The sequence below is a fragment of the Triturus cristatus genome, chromosome 1_2 (genome assembly GCF_964204655.1).
Source record: "Triturus cristatus chromosome 1_2, aTriCri1.1, whole genome shotgun sequence".
NCBI lineage: Eukaryota > Metazoa > Chordata > Amphibia > Caudata > Salamandridae > Triturus > Triturus cristatus.
The window spans coordinates 996,728,288-996,740,443 of NC_140580.1; the positions used below are offsets into that span (position 1 = coordinate 996,728,288).

General features: G+C 47.5%; 1 protein-coding gene across 1 annotated transcript in view; it reads right to left on the reverse strand.

Annotated features, from left to right (window-relative positions):
* Positions 1-12,156, reverse strand: part of DPP7 (dipeptidyl peptidase 7) — a 1,979,246-nt gene that overhangs the window by 1,707,690 nt on the left and 259,400 nt on the right. The window contains exon 2 of the mRNA XM_085611261.1: positions 7,195-7,334. Coding sequence (XP_085467387.1) covers positions 7,195-7,334 — 140 coding nt within the window. The remainder of the gene's footprint in view (positions 1-7,194; positions 7,335-12,156) is intronic.

Below are 12,156 nucleotides of genomic sequence, written 5' to 3' on the forward strand. Positions count from 1 at the left end.
GGTCCTGAAGCGGTGGGGTACCACCAGCACACGGGTTGACCCAGGCTCAGCGGCCTTAGGCTTGCTATACAGGAAACCGTTCTCCCAGTAGATCCAATGTTATCCAAACTGATCACCAGCTGCCTGGTCTGCAGCCTGCCGCCATAGACCCTCCAGAGAAGGGCACTCCTCATGCTCTCTGCAGAAGTCTTCCCTGGTAGGACCACCTTCTTGCTGCCAATGGGTCAGCTCGGAGAAGTCCCCCAGTTCAGCTAACTGCTCCCCTGAAGTACCGGGGCGTCCCCCTCAAACACAGGCTCCTCCCGGTCCATGGGAACTTCAGGGGCCAGTTTCCCGCACCCCCTGCCCTTTCTCTGGTCAGGGACCTGGGCCACTGTTTCAGGCTCCATGTCCTTCTGATCACCCTTTCTGGTCGCCATTGACTGGGTGGACACGCATGCTCACTCTGGCAACCCAAGCATCTCCAAGTGAGACCTGGAAGCTCAACATCCTTCCACAAGGATTGCTCCAGGTCGTTACCTAGCAGACATTCTACAGGCATAATAGGGCTCACAACCACCTTCAAGGGATCTGAGACCCCCTACCTCCCACTCAAAGGGAACCTGCGCCACCAAACACTGGTGCCCTGAGTTGTCCACAGCAACTACTTGGTGGAATGCCGCAGGGACTACCTGCTCCTCAGAGACCAGGTGACACCGGACTGAGGTCAAACTGGCTCCAGTATATCTGAGAGCCTCTACCTTTTTCCCATTGATGGTCACCCAGGTTCTTTGTGTTAGGGGGCTTCTGGTTTCCTGGGACCAGGTCACTGTCCCCTAGTGAGACGAGGGTCATTTCTGCGGGATCCCCATCCTCCTGAGGGCACCGCTCCTATCCAAGCGCTACACTAGCCAACACCTTGGCTAGTGTAGCGCTTGGAGAGGGATGTGCCCTCTTGGGACACTTTGGGTCCCCCTTCAAGTGACCCACCTGGTCATATGCCAAACACTTGCGGAGGGCGGTCTCAGCAGGCTTTCCTGAAGTGACCCCTTGTTTCTCATCTCCTGGGGGATGGGAACCTTTACCCTAGGTGTTTAATTTGGGGCCCTTAAGAGAACTCCTGTGCTTTACCCTAGTACCCCCCCCCCCACCTTTCTGCTGGGGACCCTGCCCACCTTTGGCTAAGTCTCCCCCAAACGCTTTCTTGTGGACTCTGGTACTCACCCAGCGGTCTGCCTCCATAGTAAGCTTCCTAGGGTCAGTCAGCTTACTATCAACCAAGTGCTGGCGCAGCTCTGCAATACAGACTAGACATGTGCTCACATGAAATCAAATTGTAGAGCCCCTGACAATGTCACATTACTGCCCTTCACCTAGCCATCCAGTGACCTGCAAAAAGAATCTACACATTCCAACCAAGTGTTGGCATCAGTTTTCCTACTGGACCTAAACTGATCACTGTACTTGTCAGGAGTCCATACCTAGTGAGGAGAGAGTCTGTCATGTCAGCGTAGGTGAGGTGTTTCTCCTTACCCAAAACTATCAGGGTATCCCTTGCTTCCTCTTGAAAGAGAGGCCATAACCCTACCCCCCCAATTCCTTTCAGGGACACCATTTATGTGAATAGACAACTCGTACCCTTGAAACCACATTTGTATGTCATCCCCCTTCTTAAATTCTTTACTTACATTCTTGGAGATGTGCACAAACCTATCTGACTGCACTGAAGAGTTGCTGCCACCATCCGTGCTGGACTTGCTCCTCAATTCCAGCTCCTTGAGCCCAGGCTCAGGGTCCAATACCATCCTTCGTGACTTCATCTTGTGCCTCTCAAGCTTTATCTCATCGCTCCTAGCTTCTTTTGTCCTCCAGCTCCTCTAGGGACAAACCACTGCTACCCGGCTGGGAGGGACCCCCCTCCCAACAGCACATCTACCCTAGGAGTGGGCTCCTCCGCGCCCTCCTCCCCCACTAAGATCTCCAGACTTTTTGCTGGCATATCTGGCTGCTACCCAGGCTCTCAGTGCCTTTTGTAGCTCCTCCTTCCTGGTGAGGCCTCTAAATTGGACCTTTAGGGTTTTACAAATCGCTTTCAGCTTCTTGACGTTGTAGGCTTCCAACCTTTCCTCTTCAAAGACCACCTCCAGGGATGCAAGGGATGATGCTGCTGTGTCAGGCATGATGCAGTAGGAATTTAAAGTTCCAAAAAGATAGGATCACAGACACAGACCAGCAAAAAACTATGTGGCATGTTATGGTCTGCAATATGGTAGTAGTGCACACCAATCACTGAAAGTCAAGTGCAAACACAAGTCCAATCCTCACCGCTGACAACCAATGTTAGAAATGGGGGGTGGGGGGTATCTAGTTGGCAGAGGTAGGTACCTTGTCCAAGTAGGGACCCTCCCTTCTAGTCAGGAGAAGCAAGGCAGACCATCGGCCCATGGAGAGGATGAGAGATGCCACCACAGGGAGCCACCGGAGGACAGCCACCACCGCCAGGAGCCTCCGAAGACTCAGTGGAGAACACAGATGCCGCCACTTGAGGGCAAGGAACACGAGCGCCGCATCCGGATGGCACACGCCGACTCACAAGCACAAGAATAAAAGAAATAAAGGCGTAACACCTACCACCCTTCATAGAAGACGACCTTCTGTGATGGGTCCTTAAACACACCTTAGGAAAGCAGACAGTTCCTAAAGACAAACCACGTGTCCTACCAGAACACACTGCCCTGAAGAAGACCTTCCACCAAACCAACTCCTAGGTTCAACCCAGAAGGTCGAAACGCATCGGTACATTCCAAACGGAGGCAAGAGTCACCATGAACAAGTGATTGGAGCACAAAAGGCACCAAAAACTAAAGCGTAATTAAGGTAGCTTATACAGTAATCCATCCATTCATGCTCTGACCTCCATAGGACCCTACTCTATCACAAAAGTGTACGAGTACACAAGGGCAAACGGGTACCAATATTAAATTCCAGTTGGACACGTGTGCACAACAACATGCAACAGCGTACAGGATATGTAACTTCATAGAAGTAAAGTCTCATTGTATATGAAATGTCTATGTGTAAAATGTACTGTCATTTTTTGTTCTATTAACTTTCTCATTTATCTTCTGTGTCCGTAAATTGTCATCATTAGAGTCTATGTGTAAATATGTATGTTACGGATCCATTTAAATGTGAAAACAAGAGATGAAATCTAAAAAAATAGAAAAGATAAATATCACCTCAAGTTAAGAACCTGGCATATGAGTATTAATTTGACTAAACCAGTTTGGTTTCAATTCAAAGAAAGATATGGGAAACGCCAATTTCACCAAAAAGTAAATTCAAATAAAGGACCGTTCATTGGTTGGACAATAGTAGGGAGAATCTTGTGGCTCCCTTTCGATGAAATAAGCACAATCTATGGTCTGGGAGGCACCGTTTCGTGGCAACCTAATATTGATTCCAGCCTCCGCAGTCTGTCACCTAATCACTTCAGTGGCGTAATGAAAGTTGAGGGGACCCCCCCTGCCACATACACGGAAGGGCCCCCACTCCGGGTTTTATTCAGAGTTCTTTGGCCTGATTATCGTGCTGAGGAGGCCCCCTGCAGCTCGAAGGCCCCTCCGCACCGCGGGGGCTGCGGGGGCCTGCGTTACGCCTCTGAATCACTTCCCATTAGGAGAACTCATAAGTGTTTTAGGGCATCCTCTTTCATGAGGCATACGTTTGTGAATAATGTCCAAGTCCTCTTAAAGCTCAATTTCGGCTGGCATAAATCAGTGGTGAGAAAATACTCCAGAGGCTGTATCCAAACCACAGATCACTGATCTTGCTCACTGACACAAATTTTCTATTTAGGTTTTCCTTTAGTCTGCCATGCTGTAGACTGATGTAAATATAATAATAAAGAATATGCGAAAGAAGCAGTCCGTTAACACATGGTCTGAGGCACAATACTACTGATCAGCCTATGCTAAAAATATGCAGCCTAAACCCGGATCAGGCAAAAATGGCAGCAGACCAGACGCCACACCAGTGCATGCTCACAGAAGACATGCGGTGGACATGGCTGCCACAGAGTGCTTCCGGAAATGTTTAAACTGTCTTGTGTGGATTCTCTTTCGTGAGGAGTATCCTTTCTGATCAGTCTCCTTCCTGTTCATTCTCGTTCACTCCTTCCACTAAACATTAGGCATGAAAGGACTCCTTATGCATAGTATGCGCACAACGGGACATTTCCTCCTACGCCCAAGGACACTCGGAATCAGGACATGTTGTCTACGGCGTAGCCTTTTATTCACATCAAACCAAGTGAATCATCATAGACCATTACCAAATAAAAGTATCCTTCTTGGATATATAAGAACTATTCACAGCATCACACTTTATCTGCATCAACAGGTCAACGGCAGTAAGGAATTTAGGTACGACATTACACTTTAACATTTATCTCGGCCGTACACTAGAACAACTTGGCCGTACATTTCGAACTTACACTTTAACCTCGGCCGTACTCAAGATCTTGGCCATACATTTTAACTTGGCCGCCTAGGGAACCAATCTCCCACTCGGCTGCGCACATTGCGCCGGCAGGCCCCAATGTGCTACAGCCAACAGTTACATTACTTGACATCCAGGGCACCGCATACCGTACCGGTCCACCGGGGTACCTGAACACAGGCATCTTCACCACAATCCCCAACTCGGCTGCGCACATTGTGCCGGCAGGCCCCAATGCGCTACAGCCAACAGTTACCATACTTGACATCCAGGGCACCGCATACCGCACTGGCCCACCGGGGCACCTGAACACAGGCATCCTCCCCAAGATTCTACTCAGTCCATACGTGGAGGGTTAGGGCAGTAGAGTCCAGGACAACCGGCTGGCCAGTCCATCCTCCCCGCCTACCCACTGCACTCGTGGAATCTACCCCTTCCAGGGGCCATCGAATGGCTGCATCTCCATTGTTGTGCATCTCCCTTTGTTGTAAACGGTCAGCGCTCCGCCACAGGGTGAGAAGCTCCCCGGCGCACTCGCCCTCCCCCCCCCCCCGATGCTGACACTGCTCCATAACACCTGCCCTTTTTCTACTGCTGAAGCTCATCCTTACAGAACCACACCACAGTCCTGATCGGAAAGAGATGAGCCAATAGTGAATCATTTTGCTTAGTTTGTTATTTGTGCATCTTGGACTGGGGCCCCCCCCCCCAGCCTATAACGCTGAAGTAATTGACCCACAGGCTAGAAGCTGAATACCCAAGTGAACCATGACTTTTCCCATTTCCAGAACCTCCCGCACATATTAATGTGACATCCGTAGTGTCACCCAAGTGAACCATCACACCCGGACAAGTTTCCCATTCATACACGGCATTTACTGGAACATACGCGGGATAACTCCACCACATGTCCATGTCCTCCTACATCGAAGGAGAACACACTTTGTGAGCCGTCTGCTGTGCGCAGCGTGCCGACAGGCCCTGCCTTGCCACAGCCTTACCCCGGACCATTAAAGGAGAACATAGTTGCAAGACCCGCGATTAATCGGCGCGGCACCCCACCTACTGCAGCATCGCCTACTTTGTTGTTGAACACCCAAGCCGCCCTCCCCTCATTCCTTGCCTTTCAGCACGGCCACTATATGGGCGTCCTCTATTACTATATACTTTTTTTTTTTTTAAATACGATTTATACCAACTAAAGAATATATTCAATTAAACTTAAAATACACTACGCCACATCCCCCCCTAACTCAGCCTGCCACTTCCGCCGATAGGAAACCTTCCTCCACGTCGACGACGCTCCTGTAGCCAGGCTGTGGTCCAGGGAGACAGAGAATGAAACCCCTGGAGCACAACCTTAAAAATCTCTGCTAAGTTTCGTTTCGGATAAGTTTCATTTTTCCACACCGCCAGCCCTTCATTATCCAGCCAACCCCACCTCCTTCTCTGATCCACAGAGGAGGCTCAGCCCCGCGGCGCAACTAAGGGCGCCCCTCCCCTAGTCGTGGGGGCCGCCTGTTCAGACTCGTACAACTCGAAAAACGAATCGATGCTTGTTCTTTGATGCCTAATGTCAAGTACATACACAATTGGAGCAAATGCAATGGAAACCGCTGCAACAGAAACCGCTCATTAGCGCCCACACTCCGTGGATAGTTATTAATCATCCGCCTATGCTCACAATAAGGGACCATGCCGACTAGGACAAAATAGTAGCAGACCACACCATCAGAGCATCTGCAAAAGAAGTAACCTGTTACTACATGCTCTGGGAGGAAACCCTAATCGCCTGCACATGCTCCGAAAGTGTTAAGTATTGAATGTGAATAGCCTCAGAGCATTTCCCGAACGTTTTAGTGAGTCTTGTCGGTATGCTCCTTCATGAGTATCCGTTTGTGATCGGTACCTACCTCCTGCTTATGCTCATTTACGCCTTAAATGAAGCTGTGGCAATTAACGCACTGTCTAGGCCTACTAATACAACTGATCTACCAATTTAAATGCCTGGAGGCTGGTAAAGAAAGAATACAAGCTGAAAGGAGAAAACTAATGATTTCTACAAGTCAAGATACGACTCGAGGAACTCGACATGGGCAACCGCTAAGCGAGTCCTAATAATTTTAACAAAAAAGGTGCTTCACTGAAAAATAAAACAGAAGGGGGCTTGCTTAATGTATAAAAGATATGCATGACAAATAATTAAATATGCGATCTTTGAAAGTATTTTTCAGCTGTAAAATAGTCCCATATACATTGCAACGCAAACACTCTATAGGAGGCTGAAAGATGCACCAAACAGCCAATAGCATGAAGTAAGAAAGTAATACACCAATGTGACAAAGACCACTGTACGTGTTTTTTTTTTTTAAATAATTGCTAATAAAACGTTTGACAAATAACTAAAACTGACTGTAACCAGACGTAAATATAAAACATGCAATACATCACGTATAAAGCAAATATAATCAAATAAAAACAGTACATAAAACAAATTGCTGCTATTTTACTCAGTTAGCTTCGAACTGCAATAACTGAGCACGTAACATAGGTAGGCTTCTAGTCACATGTTTTATTCAAAATTAGTTGTAGTTATCTTTAAAAAAAAATCCATGACATTATTGCTAATAACTGACAACGAACAAATCTGTACTATTATTGCGGCAAAAGCCAAATGTTCTTGAGAAATTAAACTAAATTAAGATTAATTCTCACATGCTCAGCAAAAACAACAAGGGCACCCACTGTTGCCGCTAACTCAGCAATGAAACCTGAGCTTTTGGCGCATTCCCAGATATCACCTTCATTTCCAGTGTAGAAGAAGATTGGACCCTGGAACTTTTCCCAGTACTCATCTGTGGGAGAGAAAAAACCGACATAAATATCATAACATGTAAACATTTTATGCATGGAAAGAAATTATGCCACAGATCAAATCAAAGTGATAAGTGTCGTTACATGTGCCACAGGTTTGTTTTAATTACTCATTTATCTTAACGCTAAAAGCGGGAGCTCTATTGATCAAGACTTGTCCGAGCCTAGGTGAAGAGCCAGGTCACCAGTTTCTTGCAAAATGTAAGAACTGAGGAGTTAGCTTTTATGTGCAAGGGCAGGTAGTGCCAGGCTTTGGGCATGACAAAGGAGAAGGCACGACTGCCGGATCTCGTCCTGCATATGCAGAGGATGTGTGAAAGTAGGAGTCTGGCTGAGCAGAGGTGTCCAGTAGGTTTGTGGAAGTTGATGCAATTGTTTAAGTAGGTGGGGCCAATATTGTGTATGGCTTTGTATGCATGTATGTGGAGTTTTGAAGAGTACTTGTTTTTGGACTGTAAGCCAGTGGAGGTCTTTGAGGTACAGGGTGATGTGTGTGCGTGGGGGTAGTCCAAGTGTGAGTCTGGCTGCTGAGTTTCGTATGGTCTGGAGTTTTTTGATCCATTGCTCATTGCATCCAATAGAGTGCATTGCCGTAAAGCAGCTGTTGGTGAAGAGGTCTTAAGTGTGTGATTATAGGAAGCCACTTGAAGATCTTGAGTAGTGGAAACAGGAGGCGGAGACTGCATTCACTTGGCCAGTCTTGCCCATCTAATTCTTGACTACTATTCCAAAATTCTTTGCATGGGTAGCTGGGTGGGGTGTCAGTCCAAGTTCAGCAGGACACCAGGTGGAATTCCACAGCGAGGGGCCTTTACTGATGATTACTACTTCTGCTTTGCTTTGAGCTTGATAGAGTTGGTTTTCATCTATCTGGCAAGATCGGTCATGCAGGTGGAGAAGTTATTCTGGGTAATCAGGGTTTTTTCAGGGATGGAGAGGAAGAGCGGAGTATAATCTGCATCAGATATGATAACTATGTAGGCACAGATAACGCTCACGAGTGGAGCCATATAGGAGTTGAACAGAGAGGGCCTGAGCAGTGATCCTTGTGGAACTCCGCAGATGAGGTTAGTGGCGCCTGAGGTCAAGGGAGTCGGGCTGACTGGTTAGGTGCAGTCTGTTAGTAAGGAGCACATTCAGTGGAGGGTGGGTCCTTGAATGCCGGCTTCATAGAGAAGTTGGATACGGATGGGGTGGAGACGTAGAAGATGGAGGATAAGTCCAGTGGATGAAGACAGTGGTGTCTCCTCTGTCCATTTTCAGTCGGATGTCATCCATGGAGGCAGTGAAGGCAGTCTCAGTGCTCTGGTTGGACCTGAACTGAGATTTAGTTGTGTTGAGGAGGTAGTTATCGTTGAGGAGGGCGGCTGGTCATGTGTTCATGATCTTCTCCACAACTTTCACCTGGTAGGGTAGCAGAGAGATGGACCAGTAGTTGGCTAGTATCTTCAGGTAAGCGGATTTCTTAAAAAAACGTTTTAGGAGAGGGAGTAGCAAGGCATTTTTCCAGGTGTCTGTTTTGATCGAGTCATTCAGGATTTGGTGAGGGCTGCACAGATAGAGTCCAGTCTTTTTGCGAAAATGTGGTGAGGGCAGGGGTCCATGGGTGTGTCAGAGCGTATGAGTCAGAGTGTATGGACCACATGTTCGCTGCGGTTTCTTTAGTAGTGATGGCGAGCCACATAGTTTGGGAGGTCTGGTGGAGTAGGGTGTGAAGGGGAGAAGGGATGTGAGGGCGGATGGGTCCAGTTGGGACTCAAAGGGGTTCTAGATGCTAGTAATCTTGTTGCTGAAGAGGAAGGAAAGGTGGGTGCAGAGGTCCTGTGAGGGGGCAACACTCGTGGAGCTTGCTGCTGGAGAGGTAAACTCTCACAATGGCGAAGATTTCCTTGACATTGTTGGTGCTGTTTTCGATACAGTCAATGAGTGCCAAACATTTAGTTGCTATGATTGTTGGCTGTAGTGACTGAAAGCAGATATGCAGGTGTTCTTCTCTGTGTCATCCTGAATTGGTCTTAGAGTTCCAGCTGCATGCAGTGACGTCTCGGGAGTCTGAGCTCTTATGTAAACTAGTCTGCTCATGGTTTGGTTCTGGTGGCCTTGATGGTTTTGGGTGGGGCCAGGGTGTCTGCACAGAAGGTGATTCAGCCGTTAAAGTTGGAGATGGATATGAGGAGGTCATTAAGTTGTTGTTGTCGGTGTTGTAGCTCCAAGGATCAACATTCTTCTGAGATCTTGTTCCAGTCTCATCATGAAGGTTTAACAAGGGCATTCTGTGGTGTTGTGGGGTAAGTACGTTGAAGCAGATGGGGGCACAGTATTACCGGGTGATCTGTGCTGGCTTTTCCTTTTTTACTTCATTGAAGTTAGTGAAGATGGGGACCGATGGCATGGGTGGGTCGTTCCACTCTCTGGGTTGTTCTGAGGTTCATCAGGAGATTGGTCATGTTTGGATTGGTGCGGTCCTTCAGGAGGTAGTTGAGGTTTCAGCGGCGGATAAAGGCACTGGAGTAAATTATCAGAGGAGTGATCCAGTCTACAAATGGAGTACGAAGTTGGCTTGTGGGCTAGTGGGGATGGGGGAGTCTCTTGGCATGTAGGTGGCAGTGATGTAGAGTTTGAAGATCAGGTGTTCCATGCTGATTTTGGGGTTTGCCTATGGTGTGGAAAATTGGATGTAATCTTTGAAGAGGAGGGAAGTCCTTTGAGCTTGTTTATTCTGTCTTTTTTTAGGATATTATAATGGATGTTTAATGAAGAGGTGGATAGCTGTGGTGATATTGGAGGAAAACGTGGGAGTCAACCAGGTTTCTGTACGGAGAAGCAGGTCTGGTGAGCAGGCTTGAAGCAGGTCCAAGACTTCAGTGGCATGTTTGGTGAGGGAGCAGGTGTTGAGGAGTAGGCCGGACAGGGGGGGGAAAGGGTTGTGTTGTGGGAGGCTGGTATGTGGGAAAAAGGGTGTGCACAGTTGTGTGCAAGGTGTTGTAGGGTATTAAAAGAGGCAGTGCAGGAGAATGCACCTTTGACGTTGCAGTATCACAGGGAGGTGTGTCAGGGGTTCAAGGCAAGGGGTGTGGCTGTGGAGTAGCAGCCATTAGGTACGCGTAGAAGGGAGGAGCTTCAGGGCGAAGGGCGGGCTTGAGCAATTGGCGGGAAGCTGGAAGGGAGAGCGTCACAGAAGGCCATTGATGGGGAAAGGGGAGCAAAGGGGAACCAAAGAGCAGGAAAGAGACAAAGAAGAAGTAAGAGCGGCAGAAGCACTTGAGTGCAAGAGCAAAAGAAAAGAGCAAACAATGAGCAAGATGCCAAAGAGGCAGAGAAAAAGCAGCGAGGGTAGGGATGAGATAAATAAAAGTGGCCAAGACGTAGTGTAAAAAGCAAACAAAATGGGCAAAGATGGAGCATGAAATGAAACAAAATGTTAAAAAGAAAGTGAAAAGCAAAGAAAAATCAGCAAAGGAAAGAGTGTGAAAGTTAGGGAAAGTGGCAAACAATGAGTGAGAAAAGAGGAAAAGAATGAGAAGGCAAGGAAGAGCCAAAGCAAAACAGAGTGAGCAAGTGAGAAAGTAGCAATGAGCTGAGCAAAAGTTGGAATTGGCAAAGATGAGCACGTCCCTTTTTGCTCTTCCCAAGAGCTCGCCATTGACCCCATTGTTGATCTATATGGCATTTAGGCAAAACGCTCAGAAAACAGAGTGTAGACCATTGCTCTATTGGCATAGGCTCTGGACCTCGCCTGCCCTAGCAGCATACAGAGAACCCCTAAGAGACCTCTTGGCCACATCGGATGTCCCTAAATTCCCTTGGCTCATGCATATTAGAATTATTCTAAGGAAGGTGGGGCCGCAGGAAACTTTGGGTAAGGCCAGAGGAATCAAACTCTATATCCAAAAGTGATTTGAAATTGGCTTACTGAGAGCACGTAGCTGTAGGAACCATCCGTAGTAGCAGACACACACTAACCACAGAATTTACCAACTTCGAAATGCTCCCTGTGTATGAAAAGACAATCAATTAAATGACCCTCTCACTCTGGCTAGGGAACTGTTCTTACAATTTAGGTACCTGTCTCTCCCTACTAGAGCTTTCTGCTCCAAATGCACAATATGTGGGGGACAAGTGTCCAGCATGTAGAGGGCCCTCAGACTATACCCCACACTCAGTTTGTCCTGTCAATGCCCTTCAGAGGAAAACATGGATCTTGTCCCAGTGTAGGAATCTGGGCATTAGGAGGTATATAGGGGTACTTAGGATTTTATGGACGGACAGCTCCAGGATAGTGGTATTTGCTGTGGCTAGATACCCGCTGGCTGCCTGGATCTGGCATTCGAAGTGTGTGCTAACAAGTGGACCGAACCCGCCATGATAGCTATGTAGGCGGCCTCGGGCCAGCTCCCTCTCTTTTTATATCCAACACTGCTGTATCAACTAGTATATGGACTATGCACTTTAAGCTCCTTGCACTTTCTAGGTGTGTGTGACTACCTTTAAAAGGTGATTTTATATTTTAAATCTTTTTAACTGTGTTTTAACTATATTAAGTGGCAACGTGTCAAATGTACTCGTTATGTGTTTGACTGTTCCGTTATATATCAATCTTAACCTTGAAATTGTTATTATCTGTGTTTTAATTATGCGTGGTAACATGCCAAATGCCGGACGAAGTGCTCGGATGGGAAATTTGCATTTATGCCTAGCAGCACATTGCTACTTTGCACCCTCTTTTGGGTTCCAGTACCAGGCTTTGGGTACATTGCCATGGTGGTCTTATGTGCATTTATAGACCAGCCACTGCCAAGCTAT